We start from the raw sequence: 27,019 nt of genomic DNA on the forward strand, positions 1-27,019 counted from the left end.
CTAAAACTCTAGCTCAATTGTGCACCACTTTGTGTGCAAAAAATGCATTTCCAGTTAGAATCGCAACATACTAAAATAAAACAGCTTCATCATGTGAGTCCATGTGTGCACAGAGGAGGAGGAGGAGGAACAGCGCAGCGCTACAGCTCTCCAAACCAAAGCATTTTGAAAGGAGAGGAACGCAGGAAAAGGAAGAAATACAAAAACAGAAGAGAGCAATTAGCAGAGTAGGAGATGTGTGTTTTAGTACGTGATATGGGGCCAAGATTCCTGCTGCTGCTTTAAACTTGGGTGTGCCCTTCAGATTGTCTTTGTTTGAGCCCCATGTCTGTCTCATTTGATCCCACATTTACACACAAAGCTCATGTTGTCTTATCCTCATTAGGTCTGTCTGACTTAATGGTAGCAGTTGTTTTCGCTGAACAGCCCTCTACCCGCCGTCGCCTCCACCATTGGCAAAGGAACAAGGTCAGTTCGTCTTTTTTCTTTCTTTTTCTTCTCTTTGTCTTCATCCTCTTCTTTTTTTTCCCTCTTGCTATATTCCTATATTCTGGCTCCTCTATAAGTGACATGCTCCACCCTGCAGCTTTCATCTTTCGTGGCTCCATCCAAGAAAGAGAAACGGCAGAAAGAGGCCAGAGACAAGACAGATGCGAAGGGACAGATGGGGGACGGTTGAGATGGCGACAGATATGGTTTGAGCATAATGCTGCAAAACGGAGCACCACTTAAATTCTTGATTTAAATTTGTTGACACTTCCAATTTGTGTGATCTCCTGGAAACGAGCAAGCAGAAGAATCTGGAGCCGATTCCTGGTTTCCTCTTGGTGAAACATCGAGGCCCGATAAATTCAATCGTACATAAAATCAAAGACTTTGAAACTTTGAGAGAGCAAATATTTTACCCAAACTGATTCACAACCTTATGCCCTAAGGTCATTAATTTGGACTCAAACAAGGACAGCCTGAGGGTAACAGCAATCAGACAGCACTGAAGCTAATTTACAGTCGACATTAAATTACACAAGTTGGGTAAAAATAGTTATGTTTTATAGAATAGGCTAGAATATTGAGAATTGTGATATTTTTTTGATGACTTTCCTTCAAAATCACAAATTTCAAAGCAGTATTAGCATTTGGCAGACTTGCCTCTTAAGTTGTATGAGTTAGATCAGATATTTTAGTGGTACTTCAACAAGCTTCTCACAATTGCAAATGGCCACTCCAAAGCCTTGATCTTATTGCCTCTAAACACTTTTCAACTAGAGTGGTGGTATGCTTTCAACCATTGCCCACTTGGCTGATTTACTTGTGCCAAAGCTTGAACTTTTTCACAGATGTCTTCAAATGTTGCTTCAGTGTTTCCACTCAGTGCTCTTTTTTATGATGCCGCCTATTTTGTGAAGCGCACCAGTCCCTCAATGCATCAAAGCACGCACATAACATGATGATGCTATCACTATACTTCACAGCAGGGATAAGGATCTGTAGTTTTTGTACTGATTATACAAGATATATGAATGTTAGATTCATCAGTCCACAGGATATGTCTTGTAAGTCTTTGTCCCTGAGCTTGTTTTGAAAGCATCTTCTGAACGTATTTTACTGTTAATTTCTGGGACACAAAGATGTACCCGTCCTGAACAGTATAATTGCTGGACATTCCCATGGTGTTTATGCTTGCATGTAACTATTTGAGCTGAAAAATGTGGCACCTTTGGGCATCTGGAAGTTTTCTCCAGGATGGAGATCCACAACTCTCTTCTCTTTCCTTTGATTTGTCCTTTATGTCAAACAAGAAGCCATGTGTTTCAGGTGTCGAATTAAAATCCATCAACAGATCCAATCCAGTCAGAAGTTCACACAGCCAAGAGTTTTCAATATTATGTAAAGATATAATAAATTCAATGTCAGTAAACTTCTGAGTCTCTTAGTAGTCTGGCTTTCAGCAACAAGAAATAATCTATAGTGACCTAAAAGAGGAATCGCTTAGTCAGATTAATGTCACAGTGAGAAGAGGGGGGAAAAAAAGAGAGAGAGATTACACAGTGTGTATGTACATATCTGGTTTCAACTGTACCTTTAGCAACCAAAATGAAAACATTAAGGCTGCTTCTTAGAGCATCTTAAACCAGAACGCGTCTCAAAATGCAACCTCAACCTTAAAACGCTTCCAAATTACATAAGGCTACTTCTCAAGCAAACGTCAGTACATATGAAATAAATTAGTGCTGGAAACGCATCCAAACCACCACGGAGAAGGTAAACACTCACAGGCCAGGCTTTTTTCTTTTTTCCCTTCCTCCCTCTTTTACAGCTTCTATAGGATGGACAACCTCTTATATAATTTATCCGTTGCTTGTGAAGCTGCTATGCAGGGGGGGCTTATGGAAAAAGAAAAATTCAAAGGAGTGAAAGAGAGGTAAGGAGATGAAGTCTGAATTGGGGATGAAGAAGAAGACAGAGGAAGGAGGGGGCAAAGTCTGGAAGCTAACTGACAGGAATGGATATGCCCAGACAGAAAGCCAGGGCCCAGGCCCAGACTTGAGCCTTATTTGAATCTCCAAAATACCTCGCCCATCCCTCCCTCATCCCCCTGTCTAAAAAAAAAAACCCCACCATCAATCCCACTCCCCTTCTCTGCCTGCCAATGAGTAATTCCTCACTCGTGCTTTCAGACAGAGCTCCTCTTCATCTGACTCTTCCCTTTCTCTTCTCTTCAAACAAGAAATCATGCACATACATACCTTAGCCATACTGTACTGCCAATGGAGCTATTTAGGATATACAAGAGAATCCGGGGAGTTGACCAAGCAAGTAAATAATAACACAAACCAGCTGTGTTTCTGCTGAATGTGCAGTTTTGGGCTCGAGCTTCACAACATATAAAATCAGTAACACTACATCTGCTTCTGCTGTCACTTATTGGAGGATTCCTACCCCGCAGATTTTTTTCATGTCGTTGAGGTTTAGTTTAATAGAGCGGTACAGGGTAGCATGTAACTGGTTTTCCAGTTTCTTTACAAAGACTTTTTGCTTGCATTTATGCTCAGCTCCCTGGCACTGACTCCCTTAAATGAAGTCAAGTGCAGCCAAGTGCCTTCAGAAGTCACCTGGAAAACAGAGTCCACCTGTGTGTAGTTTAATCTCAGTGTAAACACAGCTGTCTGTGGCCTCAGAAAAGGCCTCAGATTTTGTCGGAAATGCCTGGTGAACGGACAAATGAGAAAATTGCTCTGGTCAGGGGAGACCAAAATTTTTAAAACTTTCTGGAATGCATGCAAAACTAACACTGAACGTTCTGTCTTCATGGTGAAAGATGGTGCTGGCAGCATCATGGAGTTCATGTTTGATGGGAAGACAGGTGGAGCTAAATAAATAATGATTCTGGGAGAAATGTTTTTGTTCCATTAAGAAAAACACCCTAAATACACAGACAAAGGTACAAAGGAATAGCTTAGATAAAAGCATATTGATGCGTCAAATGACCTAGTTACAGTCGAGACCTAAATCCAATTGAGAATCAAGATTATAAAATTGATGTTCACATGTTCTTGCCATCCAGTGAAGACATCCCAGAAGATTTTCAGCTGTGGTTGTAGTAAAAAGTAGCTAAAAGGCAACCTCTACAAAATTGAATTAAATTATATGGACATAATTCTACACAATAGTTGAAAAGTTAGGATTATGAATTCTTCATCAAGCCACTATATGTTGTTTCGTGGTATGATGTCAAATCCAATGCTGAAAAGGTTTAAGGGGTATAAACATTTTTGCAAAGCTCTGAACAGCCCAAGAAACTAATCAGAAACATTCTTCTTGGTGAGCTCTTTCACACTAAAGTTAAGCTTTTATGTCTTAATTTTCCTCTTTTCCTCTTTATTCAACTGCTTCCCATCAAGAGCACGTTGTTCCAGACATGCTCTGCATATTGTCTGAAGAGGTTTGCAAGCTGAAATCCTCTCACGAAGGAATCATTGAGTTGGGAGTGCAGAAGGCACTTTACAGAAAATGAGAAGAGCCTGGGTGGGGTATTTGGACTCGAGCACTGAGTTGTCGGTGTTTATTTTGGAAATGCAGCCCAGCAGACCTGAACTTGAAGAACTGATCCCTGATCGTTGCTAGTACAAGAGCAAGATGGGAGCGTTCATTTACAATGTTCAATACGGGTGATTTAAAGCAAAAGAGTGGTTTCCTATAGGGAGCCTTTTGACACACCATGGGGACCCAGGAGCTGTCTGCTCTGAGAGGAAACAGTGAGGCGGTGAGGTGATTAGTGGTTACAGTTTAACTGGAGAAAAATGCACGGTGTGTGAGCCACGCCAGCCAGGCGACAAGGAGGTATGCACTAGTGTCTTTTGACTTCCAAGTGAGCGTGAGTCAGGCTCCGCGCTGCGCTGCGTCCGTTCTGTCTATTTTTACTATATGGGTCCATGGAGCCGACCATCGCCCCACAAACACATCCCGTAACCCACCAATGAGGACTCTGTCACTCCAGTGGCATGTGGCAATAATTATACATAAGAGCATTTACGGAAAAATAAGTGACATTAAGAGCCTTGTGATTCAGTCTGACTCAGCTCTTTTTCAGGTAAATTTTAGTTGAGTCACACTGAGCATGAATTAGCAATCTGCAGCAACAAAAATCAGCACAGGTACCAGGGACATCTTCAGTCAAAGTCAATAATATCCCCTTAAAGGAGGCATAAGCATGGTGACTCCATACTATACACACTGAGCTTTAAACCTCTTTCACATTATCTGGAAATGCAAACTCAAGTCAAACAATGGAGTGAATTGTGATGTGGACATAAAAGTCAAAACTAAACCAAACCACAGCTGCAATGCGGTCGCAAAGCTTTTCATAGTAATATTAATAACTGTTTTTGTGTGCAATCACAAGATATCCAGCTCTGTCATGGGGAATCTAAAATAACACTCTGCATCTCTGTGAAGCCTGATGCAAGTGTGGATCAGGTGCCTCGTTTTCACAGCATGCTGCCTCATTCACAGACCACCATAATCCTCTCTCCCCTGCTGCTCGGTTGCCTTTCAGCTTGACCGTAATCCACAGCAGCTATGGCGCCCCGCTGCAGTATGAATTCAAGCACTTCCCAAGTTTGAACAAGTTAGCGTTTCATTCATCGATTGCGATGTCCAGAGCTGCTCTGATTGACTGGTAAACATGCTGCTGTGGACTCACGTGCGCTCTGAGCGAAAAGCTTGTGGACTCTGGATCAAAGTATAAATCCTGAGAAGTAATAACAAGTATATGAGTTTGCATCAGGACCAGGTTGTACGTTAAGCTTCAAAAGGCGAAAAGAAGAAACCGGAGCAACAGGCAAAACAAATAGACAAATTGAAAACAGCATTAAAACCCAAACAAGCTGTTTATCATTTAGGCAAAAGACTTTAGCCTTAAAAACTCTAAAGCTGCCCATAAATCTGCCTTTCTTGTTGTTTTCTGTCAGGCAACGACATTTTTATGACTTCTAATGGCGAAGGCAAAAAGGTTTTTTGCTTTTGAAAGTGACACTGTTATTGAGATGCACTGGCAGAGCCATTCACAACATTCCTTAATGTCTTCTTAAAAGATTCTGGAGGTTATGTGGTAAAGCAGAAGAATTTCACTTGTGCTGAACTAGAGGATGTAATGTGTTGTTCTTGATGAAAAAGGCAGATCCTCAACCCATGGTACGGTCCTTACTGATGCTGCCTGCAGCCCAATAACCACAAAACTCTACCTGCTTTGAAAACACTTCTCTCTCACGCCACAAATATGCCCCGTTTTATTTGTGAGCCATGGTGTGTGGCTCACACACCGTTCTAAATTTGCAAGGAAACACCAAAGATGAAAACAAGACAGAAAAGAGGAAGAGCTGGAGGGAAACTTCCTGATGGCTTCCAACATTTCTGATATGAGAGGGAGATCCAACTGAAGATGTTTTTTGTGGGCCACAATAAAGATGCAACAGCGGAGCTTTAGGTCGTGCAGAAGGAATCAAGTCATGTGCAGATGTTGTGGAGAAGCATTCTTCTTGACTGACTCCTCCGTCTGTGAGGTGAGGAGTGGATCGTTCAACAGGACTACGCTGCAGTTAAACCACAAAAACATCTCTCCTTCTGCCTGGAAACATTTGTCCACAAGAAGCCACTAACTGGGTCTGTTTTGTTGACACTTTTTGCTCTGCTTCAGCTGAAATGTTTCCCACTCTTTTTTCTGTCATTTTTGTCTTTTTCTTTCTTATTTTGAAGCTTTACTCAACCTGGTTGTGATCCATCAGTGTGAAACTTGAACACTTTTTCCCCCGGTCTTAAAGTTTTGATCAGGAGTGTATTAGGTGTTTCTCATCTTCTTTTTACTAATCACCGTTGCTCTCCAACGCAGGAAATTACCAAGAGAGTCCACTTTTGTCCACCCCCCCAAAAAGAAATAAATTAAAAAATCCTGCAGCTGTTCAGTCCCTTTACAGTTTTGGATCCCGAGTGAATGATGTCATACAGTGGTAGTAGCATGGGGCGCAATCTATAGGCGGATGGAAAATTAAAGAAGGGGGTCGATAGCGACACCCATGGTTTTAATTTTCAGAGAATGACATGGTGGAAAGCGTTTGTCCACTAGCACATGAAGCGGAGTGATTAAATTCTCTTCCAGAACATCTGCATGAAGATAACTCTCTGTTCAACATGAATAGACCTGCAGCAGAACCAATATTCACCTAGCATGGTTTTTGTAGAAAGGACTGGACAGAGACCTGGTCTAAATATGGTTGAGTCTGTACTTGGTGCAGGAAAATATGAATTAGTTAAAGCTGTCAGCTCAAATACACGCATGCATCCTTGATTGTCGACAGAGATGCACAGCTGGAACTTCGTGGACATCTGGATTATCAGTGAAGTTTAGAGTGACCAGTGGTTATAGATGTTTCTCTGTCTGACCCCAGACTTTCCCTTGGATGAATGTTAAGGCTGACCTGCAGCTGAACTGTTCATCTTCTGATTGGATAAACAATGGCCAGAGCAGGCTGTAGATGTGTGGATCTCCTTTGTTATGAGTTCAGGGAAGGTTTCAGGATGAAACAAACAAAAAAAGAAAAGAAAAAAGACTTGCAATAAGGAGGGTGGGATCTCTTCCACAGCTCCTGTTTTATAGGATTGACCCAGTACACCGATACCTCATGAGCCTACACGTCTCTGCATGGAAAATACCCAACACACACCTTGGAAATATTACAATCATTCTTCATCTGATCCCCTCCTATGTGCCTCTGATGTGCATTGTGACCTTTTTAATGATCAGACCTGATTCCCCTTTGGCCCTTGCCTTGTTAGATCTGCCTTGGCAGCGCTCGACTCTCTCCCCTGGCAGCTCCAGGAACAATAGACCCATGAGAGGCAGCCAATGGGGAGAAGGTCCATCGTAAACTAAGTCCCTGTGTGCTGCACAATCAGGCGTAGGGACAGAAAAATTGCTTAATTGGATGATAATAGGTCTTTATTTATGCTTCTCTTTCTGTGCCCATCCTTGCCCCCTGTACTGCCTCATCTAGCTTGGAGCAGAGCTGAACAGCCATGATAAAGAGATCCTCATTTGGGCTCAGCCATACAATTATAAGGACTGGGTCAGTAGAGAACCTCATGGTATGATAACCGCTAGTAAAAATTCAATGGTGATTAGGCCAATAAAAATGTATAACATGATGTCTGGGCAAAGAGTACTTTTACTTTTTGGTGTTTTGCTTTTAGTAGCGTAGCAAAAAATTGTGTGTTTGATTTGCTTTGTGAGTCAAAGTATTAATCCGGGAAGGACATCACAGAGCTGAGCTCCTTCTTTAAAATGGAAAGACAAATTAGGTTTGTTAACTGTAGCTAATAATATAATTTATGGGAAAAAAAACATAAATAAATAAAGTATCCATTCTATATTTTAGCAAGTATCAAGGTTACTTTTCTTAAATGCAGCCCCCCTATGTATTTCCAAAAGCAGCCTAGATTTCAGCTGGTAGTGGCGGCATCATGCTGTGGGGGATGCGTGTTTTTTTGCATTCTGGGTTAAAGAAATTACCCAGAGTTATAGAAGGTTGACTGAAGCTGAATACAGGACAATCTTGTCAGAAAACCCACTACAGGCTCCAAATGACTTGAAACAAAGTTTGAGAATTGAGAAGAAATATGGAAAATAAAGCTGCATGTCAGACAACATCCCTGCACTGTAACACTTTGTTTACCAACATATCACAAGCTTAAATCACAGCCAGGAATCTGCAGACATTGAGCTCTTTATCAGATCTTGTAGCAGGCATCAGAGAGCTCAGCAGAAACCTGTATCTCGCCCAACATCTGGCCTGGCTGCAAGTGATGAGCTCCACCATGGGCTATGGAGGGCGGGATTTGTGATTGTGCTCTTAAAACGTCTCCCATGGGTGCCGGTGGAAGGCAAGGATGTTTACATCTGGAAAAAGGTTGGTCCAGTGTTGAAAAGGGCAGTGACACATATCCCTGACTGAGACGCAACCACCGGCCTTGGAAGTGACAGTGCGAAGCACTCTCGGCGGAAGAAGGACTTCGTGCTGGAAAATAGGTCACTGCCCTGTTTAAACCAGTGCTTTTTTCTAAGCCTGGACAGTGAACGCAACATGCACAAGTGACACGCAGGAAAGCGTCGCTCCCGACTTACCTTTGCAGCGAAAATGCCGTGGATGTGGCCGATCCACGTCCGATCCACGTCTTCCCTCCGGAGCAAGAACTTCCCGAAGTCCTTACAGGATCAAACTCCTCCTCACTTCTGCCGTTTTTTCCCCCCGGTGGGATCGAAATATCCAGCTGACAGATCTTTAGAGACTATTACTAAGTGTTTAATGAAGCGGTCTGTTCTAAGACCATTGTCGGAGTTGTTTTCAAGCTTGAGAAGAAAAAAAATCACATAAGAGCTCACCCCGGCGTATGTGACAGCCGGTTGTTCAGATTCCAGCCAATCTCTGGAATGACAGGCTGATGTTTTGCATGTTATATTACAGCTGGAAACGCGTCAGAAAAGTGTAAACACCCGAATCCATAGCCTGGAAATGAAGAGCACCGGTTGTGCTACGCATCGAAAAGCGCAGAGAGGATTTCTTCCCAGATTCAAAGCGCATCGCTCAATGGCAACGCTGGTCTAACGGGGGGTTTCCTTTGGGGTGGTCGGACCAGAGGGATGGCACGAAGTGGTCGAGAGGAAAACGCCGGGGCGGGTTGGCGACGGGGTGTGGGGCTGGATGTGGGAGGACCGTCTCCCTTCTCTCGTCGGTGCTTTTCCAGATGCCAACGTTAGCCCGGTTGGTTTTCTTTCTTTTTCCCCCCTCTTTTTTCTTTCTTTCTTTTTTTTTTTAGCGCTCCGCGTCTCCTCTGCGTGTTTTCCTTCGGAGACGCTGCGTGTTGATGGTAGTTCTCCCCCACCGTCGTCTGACGCACACAGACATCCGCCCGGAGCCCAGCAGCCAGCCAGCCCGTCAGGACCAGCCCAGAGCCTGCCACCTCAGCGCATGCTTACTGCTCCGCCCATCCATCATGGGCAGTCCCCGGCTTTCCTCCAAGCCTCCCTCCCGGCCCCCCTCTCCCAAAACGTCGGTCTGTCTGTCTGTCTGTGCGCACGGCCAGCCATATCGCCAAAGAGCAAACGCCGCATTTTTCAATGTTAGTCAGTGTGTCCACACTGAGCCTGCTCACATCCTCTGCATTACCTGTGCAATGCAAATCTGCATTAGGCTACATGAGACAAAAAAAAAAAAGTTCAGAGAAGTAACAGTTACCACATTGCTTGATTGGAAAAGGAGTTCTGCATTAAGTAAAAACATAAGAAATGGATAATTATGTAATTAGAAATGTATCAGTTCTTATAAGGCAGACCGGAAAGGCTAAAGTTAAATTGGATTGGATGGAAAGAGTCTGGAAACATCAGTTTTTAACATCCTTCAGTATTTTCCAATTAAATTCGGGTCTGGACTATGAGTGGGTCATTCTAACGCAATATGAATATGTTTTGCTCTAAAATCATTCCACTGTGGAGCTGGTTGTATGTGAATAGTCACTGGGAAGTGAACCTGCACCACATTCAAGTCCTTTGCAGTCTTCACTGCAAGGTTCTCCAAGGATTTTCTATGTAGCTCAAATCTTTCAACTGTTTTTTTTATTTTATTTTATTATTCAATTATGCAACAATAGAAATAACAACAAAATGGGGGTTTAGGAGGGACATCTAAAATGTGATAAAGTGACAGTCTTTTAAAAAGATATTTTTTAAACTAAATGAACTAATAATCAAGAAACAAATAGTGAAACAGATCTTCTGCAGATGCATTGAAGACATAATATCCCTGATCCAGTGGAAATGAGAAAGAGGGACCGAATCTCGCCACTTAATTAAGATTGCTCAATGGACCAGTACAGTGGGTGAAAGTTAACAAGTCCAACTTTCAAGTAGGATAATTTGAGTCTCTGATAGTTTCATGGGATTTGTTTCTATTTTAACGAGGAACAGGACCAGTAGATCCGAAGCAGATGAAGAGTCGTTCTTACATTTATCTCATGCTTTGGCTTCAGAAATGTGCACCTGGCTAAACACCTTTAACTAAACTACAATACTGTTTAAATTAAAGCAAACCCAACCACTGGAGCTCTGTCTGTATGTTTCGGTGATTATCCCGCTGGCAGGTGAACCTATTACCTAATACTGAGTCTTGCAGTCTGTAGCAGGTTTTCTTCCAGCATTTAGCTCTATGATTCTTTCCAACAAGTCTGACCAGCTTGCCAGTGCCAGCTGAAGGAAAAGATCCCCACAGCACCGTGCTCCCACGTGGTTTGTTGTGGTTGTGGTGAGGTCAGTTTTCTGCCACACAGAGATCTTTGCATGTATAAGTCACAGCATTCAATTGTGGTTTCATCTGTCCAGAACAACCGATTCCACATGTTTGCTCCATCCCCAACATGTGGTAAACTTTAAGTGGGATTTCTTATAGGTTCCTTTCAACAATTGAATTCTTCTTGCCGTCCATCCATGAATGCAGAATTGGAGGATTGCATGAATGAATAATAGCTGGCAACGTATTATTCCAACTGGAGCTGTGGAGATTCTCCAAGGACCTCTATGTTGCTTCTTTGATTAATTCAGTCCCTGCTTGGCCTGTCAGTTTAGGAGGGCAGATATATCTTGCTAGGTTTGCCATACCCTTCCTATTTCTTTTTTTACTATTGGTTATATAACCCAACCCTGCGTTGTTATTGATCTGTCTGATATGTTCCTCGGTCTTCATTATACTGTTTGTTCAAAATGATCTTTAACAAACATCTGATGCCTTCGTAGAACCCAATGCGATGATTCTTTTTTTTTTCAGTTTTGCAATTAATTCCAAAATATTTAAGTTTGCAACTTAGACCAAAACTGTGATTGCAGTCATAGAAAAAAATATTTTTCCTTGCAAATTTGAACCTGTCAATGACTTAATCCTATAGACATTTATAAATTTTTTAATTATTTCATAAAATGATTTGAAAATAAATCACTGTCTAGAGTGTATTGCTCCAGCCATTTATCACTGGTTATTTAATTAAAGAGCTACTTCATTTAATTTCCACTTAATCCTGTTGATTTACTACATTTACAACATTAAAAGGGCACAGTTGTATGACGAGGACTTGGAGATTTTGCTCGCTGTGATTTCTTTTTTATGGAGACGTCCACATAAGAGGACACCTTGAATGTGTCCGTAACACATGTAACACCTTTTTTTCCCCACCCCAGGTAACAGGAGACACATATAAAACTGTAAGTATGATATTTCCTCAGTATGATACTGTCAGTCTACAGCTGTTGGACTTTGTATAAGAAATCAATGTCCTAAGCTGCCCGTTTTTGGCCTCCAGCAAGTTCTCACCAGCTGCCACTAGAGGGCGTCGAGAAACCTCAGATAACATTTAATGGCTATTTGTTGGAGCTAATTCTAGTGTTTTCTTTTTAAGGTTTCATCAAAAATGACTTTATTCATTACAAAATAAAACTTGAGTTTTTTTATTTTTTTTAATCTTTTCTAAAGCAGATATTTGACAAACTAGATATGGATAAAAGGTTTATAAATGTTCTGCTTATGTAACTGTCAAGATCACCATGCAGGAACCTTCAGGCCTCACACTTCCGCCCTCTTCACAAAGGAAGATGGTTTATTTTGCTGATAAGTAAAACATGTTAAGAAATCCCAGTTGTCATCTTGAGTTTGACCCTCCTGCTAAATAAATTAAATTTCAGCATTTGGCAGCTACACTTTTTGCGCAACATGTTTTATGACATTTGCAAATTTCTATTGTACTGTAAATAAATAACTGTTATTCTCTGCAATAAAAATGGAATAGGGGTCTTTTACATTATAGTCTCTCGGTGGTTGTCATCTATTATACCATCAAATTGATTCCAAAAGCCAATATTTTGTCTTGTGCCAAATATCATCCACTTTTAGAAGATTTACATTTTTCAATAAAAATCTCACTCCAGAAAAATTTCAAGACAAGAATCGAACTGTGCTGGCCTGCCATACTGTCAACATTCCAGCCACAAAATCACATGTCGTTAAAAAGCCCACAGACAAGCCCTGTGAGTGTAGAGTCCACACCTGCGCTTGACATCATAAATAGTAATAAGTAGAATCGATTTCTATGTCTGTCGAATTTGAGTTTGTATAGATTGGATGGCAATAAGCAGCCTCAATCTATTTCAAGCAAATTATGATAATCCAAAGAATTTGGGAAATTATTTTGGATTTCCTCAAGCTTTAAAACCTGCCGTGTTTGTTATCTCAGTTTTCCGCACTGGCTTTTTGTTGTGTTAAACGAACGATGCGGTGCGGTGCTCTCACGCAAATCCTTGCAGCACTTGAAGTGGCTCGCGCGCGCCTTGCATCTGATGAGCCTGTTAAATCATTGTGATATTTACCCTCCTACCTACAGCCGGTGCGGTGTGTGTCAGACAGCAGCAGCAGCAGCAGTGTGTCCCTGAACGGCCTCCCTTCCTCCCTTCCTCCCTTCTGCTGGGTGCGCTGTTGCTGTGCAGCGCTGCCAGCTGGTCAGCTGATCGCTGTTGTTCTCTTATCGCAGCTGTTGGAGTGTCCGCCCCTGAAGAAGAGGCTTCTCCCGCTCTTTATTTACCTAATCGCCAGGGCGCAGGTGGTATGGAGCACCGTGAGTGCCACCATTCAGCCGTGGGCAAATATTATTTTTCAATTGATTAAAAAAATAAAAAATACAAAAAACACAAACCTGAAAACATTGCTTATTTGTTTGTCAAAATATAACAAAAAGATGTTATTACTATCTCACTACTAATGTTGCACTTCAGCATGGACAGCAAAAGAAAAAAAAGCTAAAATTACTATATTTTTTATAGTTATGTGCAACCCCACACATTAGAATGTCATTAAAAAGTTTTTTTTTCAATAATTCAATTAAAAATGTCATATTTCATGTCCTCAATGTACTACACTGGTCGTTCTTAAGCGTTAATTTAGATGATTAGTGTGGCCTATAGAAAGTAAACACTAATTACTCAGTTTCTTGCAAAATTAGAATATGACATTATCAAAGAGAGTTTTAGAATATAAGTGTTAGCCTACGAAAAAGTAGGTTGACGTATTGTATAGTAGATACACTTGTTTGAGGTCTGGTTTGAGGATCATTTTGTACAAATTACTGCATTAATGAAGGGACAAATCCTACTTAAACATTTTGATTAAAACTTTCCCATTATAAGGAGATATAAAGCTCACTAAAATGAGATACATTCTCATTTAAGCAAGATACAAATATGGTTATAACAAGTTTTATATGTCATTAAAACCATGTCATTTAAGCAAAAAGGTTGTAAATCATCACAAGTTTTGAGTCTGTAATGAAAAATTGTAATTTTAACCGGATGCAAATCTGGTTATTATGAGTTTTACTACAACCAAAATAGTTTCTGGCTTAAGCAAAACATGTCATCACAGTAACTCAGTGCAACAAGTTGCAAGAAAGTTTCATGTTTCAACAGGTTTTAAATCTTGTTTATATCTTGTTATAATATGAAATTTTCTTGTCTTAATGAGATTCTGGCCATATTTATGTCCTCTCAGTGGCAGTTAAATGCTCCCATATGCCCCGAGGCTGCTGTTTATCTTTACCCTTCAGTTAAAATGTTTGGGATTGGTTTAAAACCTTTATTACTATTTCACAAACATCTCACGTCCAAATCAGAATCTTTTTTGTTTCTGTTTTTATTTTTTTTAACCATAAGAAAAGTTAAATGAGCAATTCCTCATTATTAAAAATTAACTATTGCTGTTAAGTACATACACTGTGTACATTTCACTCATTTTTTTTAGCTTATACTTGTATCTACTCAGAAATATTAATGAAAGTAATAGCGGTAAAAAAAAAAATCTGTAAATTTTTACAATGGTTTTATTGATTAAACTCATTGTTGTGTTGTTTGCACGTCAATGTTTTTAGAATCACCGACTGAGTATTTGTCGCAATTTAATCAGCGTATTTAATCATAAATTATACGTCAATATTTTCTGGCATTTTTCATTCTACCAGGATTTTTTATTTTTTTTATTTTTGGCTTCTCTCTGCACTAAATAGTCCTTTGTTTACACGCAGTTCCCCCTTCTCTGCGGAAGGAGGCATTTGGTGGTGCGGTGTGTGACTCCTACCAGCTGTTTCCCGCCTTGAAAGCAATCCGATCAGCTGCACACACACCAACACACACTCGCACGGAGAGAGACACGGTCATGCAGAGGGAGAAAGCAAAGGGGAGGGAGAAGGAGAGGTAGAGCGCCACACACAACGAGGGAACCCCATCAGCTGGAAGTCGAGTAACATTACAACTCTCGGTCGCCTCAAAAAGAACTACAATACACGGACGAGGGATTCGGATTTACTTTGTGGATTTAACGCGCCTCGGATCACGGGATTTTTTGTCATCTGTTTCCCTTTAATCCAGCGGAGATTGCCGTTTTGTTTTCATTTTATTCTATCTTCTTATTTTGGAGAGGGAGGGGGGCCAAACTGGCGAGAGACGAGCATGGAGTATTTCATGGTTTCAGCTCAGAAGGTGCCCCCGCTGCAACATTTCAGGAAAACGGAGAAAGAAGTGATTGGCGGTCTCTGTAGGTGTGTATATAAATCACATGTGCTCCATTCAGCATGATTATAACTGTAGGAACTGTCCACGCACTGAGGCAACATGTTTGATGTGATCTGTTATTGTGTACACGACCCGCTTACGGGGGAACTGCGGGCACTAATTAACACCAAACACCAGCGTTACACTGCGAATGAGCGGCTGGGTGTCTCGTGCTGCCGGTGCAATGTCTCCTGTTCTGTATTTTGCTCATTTAGTATAGAAATTCACGCATTTTGTGTCTAACAAACATAAACCACGTGGTTCCGTGCACACCACGCTGCTACTCCGCTCCAGAGCACATCCCACATCTATTTATCCTCAAATAATCTCTTATATAGGCGCTGTAATTTGCATACGAAAATGAAATATTTTGCTACCGATCACTGCGGTCCTTTAAAAGGCCAGTTTTCGCTCCACATACTACTGGAAGGAGCTGGTTCGCTGAAAGGGAGCCGAAGTTATTGTGGGTAGTGCGGCCATGCTTGTGGCTTGAGCTAAAAGTGATGGGGGGGGTCTGGTGTTAGTCTCGCGTTGTATGTTCTTCTAACCGTTTTCTGTTGATGTAAAATATAACAGCTGTCGTCATATTTGCCTTTATTTTAAGTTCCGTTAAAATAATTGGGGTTTCTGAGCGGCTCGCTGGCTCTATCGAGCCACCTCCACTGCGTCTTTTCATCCCGCACCTCTGCCATGCTGCCTGCCGCATTGTTGTAATGGCGGAGGACATAAAAAAAAAGTCTGCTCCGAGCGCCGAGGTGCTCTCGGGCTCTGTGGTGACGCCTGGCTCTTCTTTTAGCGGTTACAAATATTATTTTTTAATACATTTCAGATAACGGGATATTTGGTGTTCGAGGGGAGGCAGGAATGTTAAAAGTTGAGTTATTAATAAGGGGGTGTGTATGTCACGGAAGGCCCGTCGATACGTCCGCAGCCCTGCTAGTTGAAGGAGGCGGAGGAATCTTGTGCTGCTTTCTGCTGCGACTGCTGCTGGCGCACGGGTATTCTGGGAAATGTAGTCTTATTGCTGTTTGTCCCAAATCATCAGTCAGCTGCTGTTTGGTTAGCAAATATACAATAAATAAGATAGTGTAATAAATGTTGTTATGCTGATATAAAAGTAAAGTGTCATAAGCCTATTTAAGTTTATTATTGAGATTTTCAGTTATGTGGTCTATTTTTCAATGTCAGAATTGGAGCTTTTTTTTTTTGTCTTAGCATTTTGTTGTGAATTTTCAATTGTTTATCACTGTTGTAAGAATACAAAATATCATCCGAAACCTTTCAGTTTTTCCCAAGACAATTGGGGAGAAAATGTACATTTATGAATTTACGGGAATCCATTGAGACTTTGAAAATGGTATCTGAACATCAGTTTCTCTAAAGCACCATGTGATGACTAGCTGATAAAGAGTTATTGTTTGAATATCTTTAAATCATAATATAATTAAATAAAAACGAGTTTGTTGTTTATTTGTGCTCGTCCTTTTCTGCATTGGTTTCCAGCGATGCATCAATCAATCACCCAGATCTGAATCAGCTAGTTTCCCCTTGATTGATTCTGATTATTGATGCATAGGACAAACAAGGAAAATATATTTTTATATTTTTGTCCTATTCCTATCAACTCATATTTGTTTTGGGCATCAATGTACAGAATGTACGTTATGCACAGTGGGGTTTTTTTTGTTTTTGTTTTTTTAAGTTTAAAAAATATGGTAAAGGCTAAGGAGATACTACTTCATCCATGATTGCAGGGTTTTTTTATTTTATTTTGTATGTAAAATTGATATTTATCAGAAAAGGCTTTATTCATGCAGTATTGGATGTGCAATGCAAGATAGACTGACTGTGCCACCAGGTTAAGATGACCCTGGCTCTGCAAATGAAAGAATGACTGAACAGTAAAATGAATGGGAGTCATAGAATATTATGTCTCTGGACTGGTGAAAGATTTTCAATTTCTAAATCTGCCGCTCATCTGTTTACAGTCTATTATTTATTACATTAACAAATCAGTCATTACGGCCTTATTTGCTTACTTTGTCTTGCTCCCCTTTTAAAAAAACACTTTAATACAGCTTGGTGGTAATCTACTGTTAGGGAAGGCAAAGCCCAGTTGGATTGGCAGTGCTGCAGTGATGCTTTGTGTCTGTGTGTATCTCCACACTTAACACTCAGAACGCGCATGCACATTTTTTTTTCTCATCTGTGTCTGCACAACAGTTCCCAGTGTTTGCACTGAGGCAGCTGAGTCAGTACAGATAAGAGCCTGGCAGGAGATACAGAGGTGGAAGCAGAGGATGTTGCAGGAAGCGCTCTTAGAATTTCCCCTAAATTAAATCCCAGTACCTGGCTGGGATGAAGGCTCATTTTGACTGTTTTAAAGTATAAACATATTAAAATTGTAGTGGTTAGAGGCAAACACTGCTTGTGTGCTGCTTGTAGAACCAAATATCAGTTTACTTTTTTGTTTAAGTAATTAATTAAATGGAAATATTTTTTTACACTCGTCATGCCATTGGCAGGAAAAATCAGGTAACAAAATGATTAAAACTGCAACTAATAAGTGCTTCATAATAAATGTGTAGTTGCCGTATGCATCAAATGTTTCTGCTGAAGTTAAGCGGATCCTGACTCCCATCTGAAGGCTTCCTCTGTGCTCAAAATTTATTATCAACTAACGGATTTGCTTCCCTCCCTGCTTTGTTTCCCCCTCAGTCTGGCCAACATTCCTCTGACCCCAGAAACAGCCCGGGACCAAGAGAGGCGAATTCGCAGGGAGATTGCCAACAGCAACGAGCGTCGGCGTATGCAGAGCATCAATGCTGGATTCCAGTCACTTAAAACACTCATCCCACACAGCGATGGGGAGAAGCTCAGCAAGGTAGGTCACAAACTGCGGGCTTGATTTAGATCAGGTGATGAGCTTGATCCAGCGTGCTTTGAAAAAGTATTTATCCTGCTTCAACTTTTTCACATTTTAGATTTTAAGTGCTCGACCAACACATGAAGGTCTTAATTCTAAAATAGAAAGAAAATGATTCTTGGTTCTAGAACTATTTTTTTTTTTAACAAAAATCTCTCTTGTGCTTTTTTATTTAGTTCCCTTTACTCTGTCACCACTAAATACAATCTAGTGGAGTAAATTCAGCTTCTGACTTTACATACAAGACACTAGCGAAAAACATTATGTCTTTACATAAAAGACACTAGCGATTCAGGCTAAAGATCAGCCTGAATCAACATGGTGTTGGGAGTATTGTGTTGTGGGAATCTTTTTCTTGACCAACAACAAGTGGAACTTGAGACTAAGGAAATGTTTGCCTTCCAACAGGACAAGCCCACAACTGGAGATATGATGTAATGGCTAAGATTTAAGTCTTAGCCACAAATCTGATTTGCGGCAAAACTTGAAAATGGCAACGTGAAAAAGGAACATTAATACTTTTGAAGTCGCTGTTGCTGTACGGGTTTGAACTCGCTGTTACAGCTTCACTTTGATGTTCTTCAGGCTGCAATCTTGCAACAGACGGCAGAGTACATCTTCACTTTGGAGCAGGAGAAGACGCGGCTATTGCAGCAAAACAGTCAGCTGAAGCGGATCATTCAGGTACAGGTACAGCAAGTTGCATAAATACTTCCATATGTTTCTTTGCTTTTAGCACTCATCTGAACCAGATAGCTCAATCTTTGTTTGTTTTTTTCCCCAGGAGTTAAGTGGTTCGTCACCGAAGAGGAGACGGGCGGAGGAGAAAGATGAAGGGATCGGCTCTCCAGACATCCTGGAGGAGGAGAAGACTGAAGATCTGAGGAGAGAGATGATTGAGCTGAGGCAGCAGCTGGAAAAAGAGCGCACAGTCAGGATGATGCTGGAGGATCAGGTGACAGTCGGGTGGGAATGAACACGCAGCTGTTTTAAGTGCGTGACTGATGCACCTTTCTCCCCATGCGTCCCTCCTGGCAGATGCGCTCCCTGGACGCTCAGCTGTACCCAGAGAAGCTGAAGGCGATCGCCCAGCAGGTCCAGGAACAACAAGTCCAGACGCAGAGTCTTGTTCGTCTGCAGAAGCAGCTAGAGAGGGACCTCACTCCAGCACACAGCCCTCAGGTTCAACACCAACGTTTTATAAAGAATTCAGCTTTTGTTTAATGACTAAATTTAGCTTTGATAAAGGTGCTTTACTTTATCAACACAAAATATTTGAAATTGAGTTTGTCTTCAATATATGTCGGCATCTTTGTTGTGATAAAAGACTCAGAATAATTTTGACTGTCACATGCAGAGCTTTGGAAAATACATTTTCAGCCCTTAAAAAACTTTCTCACATGTCATGTAAACAATCATAAAGTTTCGTAGATTTTTTGGAAATTCGATATAGGGGTGGGCAATGTGGACTTAGAATATATACACAATATTTTGTGGTGCAATTGTGATGACGATAAAAATTATAATTTAAAGAACTTTTTACATTACTGTGAATGCTTGGCATTAGCATTCATAACATCACACACAAATGCTGTGTGGAAATAGTCTTCTTCAGAGTGCAAGTTACTGAAACAAGTGTGATTTATATCACTAAGATGTACACAGTAACTGTGTTTAGTCATGTTTTCCATTTCACTGATATTTATTGATGTTAAATGAATTTTAACATAAATTTATTTAACTAAAGTAGCAAAAATGACATGTCCGTTAATATTGTCGCAGTTTTGTTTTGTTATTTTACATCATTAATTGGAATTGATCAACACATCAATAAATCAAAATGCCTGTCAATAAAACAGTTTCACAATAAATTGTACAATAAATGCCAACTCCTGATTTGATGTCATAGACAAGTACAAAGGAGTGCGTGCATTAATAGTGTGAAGTGCATTTTTAATATAATAATAATAATAAATTTTATTTGTAACGCACCTTATATTTCAAAGAAATCTCAAAGTACTACAGAGACAAGAATAAATTGTAGAGCTTACAATGAAACATACAATAATACATCTCACATCAAGTGGTTAAAAAAAATAAGTAAAAGTATTTATTTATCTCCTTATGGGGCCATCATTTGATGTAATTGCAGTTCCAAATCATTGCGGGTTTGACTGGTTCAGTATTTCATATCCAGTGACAAAGATTTTTGCGCTTTCAACTTGTCACATTGAATAGATTACGTTTTCAAGTCTTACCTACCAATATCGACGATTATCAACATGAATTGATATGAAGCACTTTTATTGTGATAAATGTTTCAGCCATATCATCCAGCCCTAGCCTTGGCCATATGAGCGTATAGATGTGTATTCATCTACATTAATTCATTGTTGCTCTGGCTGTATGTGTAGAGTCATTGTCCTGCTGGAAGGTGTCTCTGGTCTCTCCTCCATAATCTTCCTGACCTATAAGTTGTGTTTCCTGTTCTTTATTATCTCATTTGTTCTCTAACAAACCACTGAGGGATTCACTTGAACAGCTGTATTTACACTGGGATTCAATTACACAACTTTTACTTGCTGGGTGACTTTTGAAGGCAGTTGATTGCCTGGATCTTTTTTCGGGGCAGCAGTGACAGGGGGGAATAAACACAAAAATGCATCTCATAGTTTGTAGATTTCTATCGCCTGTGTGTCAGAAACAGTGTTTGATTCACTTGTTTGTTTGGCACCTCAGGAATACTTTTTGTAGATTATGTTGTTTGGGATCGTTAGACTGATGTGTAAAAATCTTTCTTTCAGGTGTTTGCTCCTGCTACCCCGCCCGCACCCACACACCATGCCACAGTCATCGTTCCTGCGCCCGCACCAACTCCCCAGCCCCATCACGTCACCGTGGTAACCATGGGCCCGACATCGGTCATTAATTCCGTGTCCACATCTCGGCAGAACCTGGACACCATCGTTCAAGTAACGTCACTCAAAATTCAAATTATCTTTCCTTCACATGACTCCTGCTGTTTGTTTTTTCTTTTCTCCGCCACATTTGACCACTAGAGGGCGCCTTAGTCTCTGACATGCCTCCTCTGTTATTCCCTGTTTGCCTCCAGGCAATCCAGCACATTGAGGGCACCCAGGGGAAGGTTTTTGAGGAGGAGCAGAGGAGGGCGGTCATCGTCAGCTCGGGGCGCATCCTCTCCGACGCTGCTGGCTCGGACACGGCCTCAAACAGCGACGGACCCGACGACTGCTCGCTGCCTTGAGCTCGCCTGCCTGAAGGCTCGTGTACCCGACACCTTCATACACGCACACACTCACACACAAGGGCCCCGAAGCAGACCAGGGTTATGGGAGACTACAAACTCACAGCACTCTTGTTCTGTGTACGTAAACCGAGCTGGTAGCACCCATTTTGACGTACTTTTCCCCCCCATCTTCTTCTCTACATCAGATTTTTACAAAAATAGGCACCTGAGAAGGTTTACAATTACACATTCACACCCGTAGTTTCGTTCTTTTTCTGTTTTTTTTTTTTGGCTTAACTCAAACCTCTGCTCTTTTTACAACAAACTCTTGTCTCTTCATGACTCCATGGGACTGTTATTAAAGCTACTAATTGATTTTATGAACTCTGGGTCAAACTGGAAACTGGACTTTCAAACGCCTGTTAGACATGTCCATCAGCCGCCAGGACTGTCCTCCCAGCGCTGTCCTGAAGTCGTGTGACTGATCAAAGAAACGGGAAAGAGGCCCACGGGTGTGACGTCGGCGGCCGCCAACTGAGCGTGATTATTATGAAGATGGACGCCCTTTCAAACAGCTCCGCTCGAGAACCATCCGGGCTGTTGGCAAACACACTGTGAGTTTGCAAGACTGTCCTAAAAGTTCTTTGTTATTTTATTAAGTCAAATTATTCATGTTTCTCTCTTAAATGCTCCACTTGTAAGTAAAAGAAAAAAAAAAAGAACTAAAGGCTGTTTATATGGCTGACTGGTGCTCATACAATAAGAGAGTACACTTACTGGTTCACAACTTTAGTTTTGTTGATTCTTTTTTTTTTTTATGTTTGTTTTTGCTGGGCTGGGATCCCAGTAATCCCACATCTTGCCTGTTTTTTGTTTTACTGTTTGCATCCTCTACTTCTGAGTATAAGAGCCCCTGGCCTGACGTATAAGCTAATCTGTTGGGCCATGATGAGTACTTTTGAGGAGTGTGTGTGTCTGAGTGTTTTAAGGCAGCGGGACTTCGTGGTGCCCGAGACTCTGGCAGTCTGAAACTCCACCACCTTAGCCTTGAAATGCACGACTCATTTATACAAAAAGGACGCATACAATCACTTATTCGCTCGGCCTAGAGAGCCTGTTTTGTTGTTTGTTCCGCCTTTTGGGACGTAGGAGGATTATGGTGACATTTGAGGAAGAATGCCCTGAGAACTAGTTAGTGTGCCATTCATGGTGACGACTGAATTTACTACAAATGCTCTATGCATTTGTCTTTTTCGTAAGTTTTCTGTTTAATTTTTAATGTAATGACTGGCAACTTATAGAAAAGAGAGGTTACAGCTTGCCTTACTATGAGTCCTTTTTATTGGCTGCAGGAAGGCCATTCCTTCACACAGCTTCAGAGAACAATCTGGACGCCTTTCATTTGGGGGCAACTGATTTTCACCTCTTTGATCAGGCTTGTAAACACCGGGCAGATGTCATTCAATATATAAATATATATTCCCAGTTATATTGTTATTTTTGGGTTTCTTTTATTATGTTTGCCCCAGAAATTAAACATATTGGTAGTTTACAAACTATGCTAAAGGTAAATTAATGCAAAAATTGTTTGGTTTATACAGTGCCTTGCAAAAGTATTCAAAACCTTTTAACTTTTCTCGATTGTTTCACATAGTATCATTCTTTTGATTTTTATGAGAAAAGTCAACACAAGGTCGTGCATAATGAACTGGAAGAAAACATATATACTAAAGCATATATATGCTTCTTTCATATGTTTTGCTCTATTTATTAAAAAAAAAAACATTCCCACAACATAATCCTGCTGCTGCCATGCTTCAGAGCGATGATAGTTTGTTGGCTGGGATGTGAAAGTGTGAGCTTGCCACAGATTTTGACTAGGCTGATCTAACACGCATGTGTTTTGATATAAACCATTTAATTGGAGTTATTTTTTCCTCTAGACATGATTTGGCTAATTCTGTCTCCCATCAGTTCTGACAAGAACTACCACATGATGCTGCCACTACCTTGTTTAAACCAGGGAAACTTTGTGTTGGGGGTCGCATATAGTGTGTGTTTTCTGCCACTTATTGATTTGCATGAAGGCCAGTTCTCATCTCATTTGACTCAAGCACCTTCTTCTACATTCATGACTTGTTTTTATGCAATTGCTGACTTCTTGTGGTTTCTTTTTTATTTTTTTTATTTTTGGAAGTCCAAATTTGCACACAAGTGGTTTACAAAGCACTTGCAAAGTAAAAAACAAAACAAAACATGTTTTTCCTTTCTCAACAGTTGTGTGCTTCTTTATGTTGAAATTTATGATCACATAGTCCTAACTAAATGACTGTGGTGTGAAACAGTTCAAGGGTTGTAAACACTTTTGCAAAGCACTGTATGTCTATATTTGAAAGTTTGAGAGCCCTTGTTGCAAAATATGTGGGGGGGGCGGGGGGGGAAAACCTCCAAAATAAAGACATTCCATAAGACCGTATCAAAGGTTTCCTGAGATCCTGCAGAAAAAATCAAATCACAGTTAGGACTTTCGGCTCATCTCAGCATTTAGAGTCGACTGTTTGAGCTTTGAACTGCTGGACAGACTGCACGTTAAACCCCAACGTCACGATTGACGAGATTTGGGAATTCCCCTTTAAACCTGTTGATGTCAGGTGTGTCGGTTATTGTTATAGGAAGAAGGGGAGGGTCGCTGGAAAACTTAGGATTTTTATTAGGCCCGAGCAGCTAAGCGCTGCGAAGGCCTATTGTTTTCCTACTGTTTATTATTATTATTATTTTTTCTTCCCACCTCTTTGGGGGGCTTTTTGGGGGCCTTATCATATTGGAAAACTCACCAAACTTGGCGGAGGCCTTAAGCCTGTTTAAAAATTTTTATTTTTAAGGTCATCACAAAAATCCCACAAGAAATGGCTCAATAGCGCCACCTAGAAATTTTCTAAGGACCCTTTGCTATTCACTTACTTTATCCTAGAGACATGAAATTTGGTACACTTGTAGAGCTCCCCAGGACGCTCAAAATTTACAATTAATGTCATAGTGCAAGTATCACAGGAAGACAGCCATTTTGGATTGAAGGTCCAATTTGAGGCCATTTTTGCCGTTTACAGCCTTCGTATTTGATCGAACTCCTCCTAGGGATTTCGATTGATCGGCTTCAAACTCGGTCAGTCTGTTCATAAGGCATGTCCCATCTAAAGTTATCAAAACGGTGAGTTTTTGAGTATGCTGAAGGGGGTTAGCAGGGTCAAAGTTCACCTACTCGCCGTAAAAAATAAACTGCTATATCTCCTACACAGAAACTCACAGAGGCACCAAAGTTTCTATGATTGATCATCATCGGGTGTCCTACAATACCCTATGGTCGAATGATGACATCACTTTGGCCACGCCCCCTGAGAACAGGAAGTGTAATGTTTTACTGTGAACTTTCACTATCTGACCCCTTTGACCTCATCAACATGAAACTGTGCCCAGACACAGAAGACATGTTGGTGTGTTGAGGATTCCAACCCCGACCAGCTTCGATGGAGCAGGTGGGCGTGGCGGCGTGGCGAAGTGACCTGTAACGCCATCGCCATACGTTTTGCTCTCAATTCCACAGTTTCTGTTCCAGCTGCTCCAACCTCACAAGGATGGATCTTCATCCACTCCCCGACAGGAATCCATCACAATATTTGGTGGCGTGGCCTAATTTCTCTATAGCGCCCCCTAGAAAACTTTAAATGATCAGCCCCAAGCCATGCTTTAACCTACAATTACGAAACGTTGTACACATGTGTACCTTGTCAGGACTTACAAAAAAGTCTCTTGGAGCCATGGTCTAAACCCCACAGGAAGTCGGCCATTTTAGATTGAAGTTCAGATTTTGACCCCATTTTTGCCGTTTACAGCCTCCGTATTTGATCGAACTCCTCCTAGGGATTTCGATTGATCGGCTTCAAACTCGGTCAGTCTGCTCATAAGGCATGTCCCATCTAAAGTTATCAAAACGGTGAGTTTTTGAGAATGCTGAAGGGGGGTTAGCAGGGGTCAAAGTTCACCTACTCGCCGTAAAAAAATAAACTGCTATATCTCCTACACAGAAACTCACAGAGGCACCAGACTTTCTGTGATTGATCATCATCGGGTGTCCTACAATACCCTATGGTCGAATGATGACATCACTTAGGCCACGCCCCCTGAGAAAAGGAAGTGTCATGTTTTACTCTGAACGGTCGCTATCTCACCCCTTTGACCTCATCAACATGAAACTGTGCCCAGACACAGAAGACATGTTGGTGTGTTGAGGATTTCAACCCCGACCAGCTACGATGGAGCAGGTGGGCGTGGCGGCGTGGCGAAGTGACCTGTAACGCCATCGCCATACGTTTGGCTCTCAATTCCACATTTCTGGGCCCACCTGCTCCAAACTCACAAGGATGGATTCCCATCAACTCCCCGACAGGAATCCATCACAATATTTGTAGGGCGTGGCCTAATTTCTCTATAGCGCCCCCTAGAAAACAGCAGCCCATAGGTTATGTTGTTATTAATTATTTAAATATACATTATTATAACTTTTTATATATATATAAGTTTATTTTGTGGGTTAAAGTACAAACATTCATTCATTTTTGCTAGAATAATACAAACAAAGTCATTCAGCAAAACTTATGACAGCGAAGTAAGAACACACTGGGGTCAGTGTTGATGGAGTACTACTGGCACCTTGTGGAGAAATACTGGTACTGCTAGTGCAATACCAGTATTGCCCCAGCAGGAGGCAGTGGTACTCCATCAATGAGAAAACAGATCGACGCTACGTAATAACAGTCAGCCGGCGACAGCTGGAGCTGCGAAGTTTTCCTGAACATTTTGCCTGCTTTTTGGAGCCACAGAACTGGACTACGCTCAACATTTTGCTTGGATTTTGGAGTTGCAAATCCAAACCACGCTTTTGAGCAAGAAGGCTCTGTTGGACCGGAGTTGGAGAAGTTTAAACTGAGCAACAGCTTCCGCGGTGCGGGCGGAGGCGCTGAAAACTGCGTGAGAGCATCTGTGGTGGCTGGCGTGAGGCGGCGGTTGCTCATACCCCGCGGTGGCAATAGGCCGGAGCGGCGCTTGGCTGCGAGGGCCGTTCGAGGCTGCTTGCAGCTTTAATTTTTTTTTTATTCTCCCAGTGTCTGCTTTGGAAAGTTTTCCTGCTGAATCCCAGAACTGGTTGCTCTCCATTGCGTCTGTCTTTATTCTGTGTTTTGTGTTACAAAGTTATTATATGGGCATATCAGACTGTCAGATTAGTGGGGGAGGGACTAAGGATCACTAAATAGGGTGAAGATTACGAAGCACTTACTGTAATATACTGGAGTTTGCCTCTTTTGTATGTGTAAAGGAGGATCTCCTCAGCTGAAGCTCTTGAGGTTATGAGTTAAAAAACCGCACAGCTGTGTATCCCCCAACCCTCCATGTCAGTCCTCCTACATTTACCACTTTACCTTTCACATCTTCTTGCATCTTTTATCCTGTCATTTTATGTATTTTATCTTCTTTTATTTTGCAGCTCAGTTTCTTCCCTATTGTTTTAATTTTTTCATTTTTTTTTTTTTTTTTTACTTTGTCAGTGCATATGGTCATCAAGAAGCTATTACGTTTTTTTTTATGTTTCGGGGATAAAGAGGCT

At 41.2% G+C, this 27,019-nt stretch overlaps 2 protein-coding genes across 6 annotated transcripts in view; one reads left to right on the forward strand and one right to left on the reverse strand.

The window, feature by feature from the left end:
• glis2b (GLIS family zinc finger 2b) overlaps window positions 1-9,500 on the reverse strand; it is a 29,568-nt gene extending 20,068 nt beyond the window's left edge. For 3 of the 4 annotated variants that reach the window (XM_055035039.1, XM_055035038.1, XM_055035041.1), the window contains exon 1: window positions 8,678-9,500. The gene's annotated coding sequence lies outside the window, so the exon portion shown is untranslated. The remainder of the gene's footprint in view (window positions 1-8,677) is intronic. The other variant, XM_055035042.1, reaches the window with a different exon arrangement.
• A 5,251-nt stretch (window positions 9,501-14,751) lies between these two features.
• tfap4 (transcription factor AP-4 (activating enhancer binding protein 4)) lies at window positions 14,752-22,631 on the forward strand. Of its 2 annotated transcripts, none has more exons than XM_055036301.1 (7): window positions 14,752-15,174; window positions 17,906-18,071; window positions 18,699-18,803; window positions 18,898-19,068; window positions 19,152-19,295; window positions 20,918-21,085; window positions 21,226-22,631. In XM_055036301.1, exons 1-7 carry the CDS (start codon window positions 15,086-15,088, stop codon window positions 21,376-21,378), a joined length of 996 nt encoding a protein of 331 aa, XP_054892276.1. In that variant the 5' UTR covers window positions 14,752-15,085; the 3' UTR covers window positions 21,379-22,631. The 2 variants fall into 2 exon arrangements, with proteins under 2 accessions (XP_054892276.1, XP_054892277.1); XM_055036302.1 differs by having other exon boundaries at window positions 18,699-18,797.
• The last annotated feature ends 4,388 nt before the right edge of the window (window positions 22,632-27,019 follow it).

Source organism: Poeciliopsis prolifica, unplaced genomic scaffold (assembly GCF_027474105.1).
Source record: "Poeciliopsis prolifica strain line A6 unplaced genomic scaffold, Auburn_PproV2 SCAFFOLD010, whole genome shotgun sequence".
Classification (NCBI taxonomy): Eukaryota; Metazoa; Chordata; class Actinopteri; order Cyprinodontiformes; family Poeciliidae; genus Poeciliopsis; species Poeciliopsis prolifica.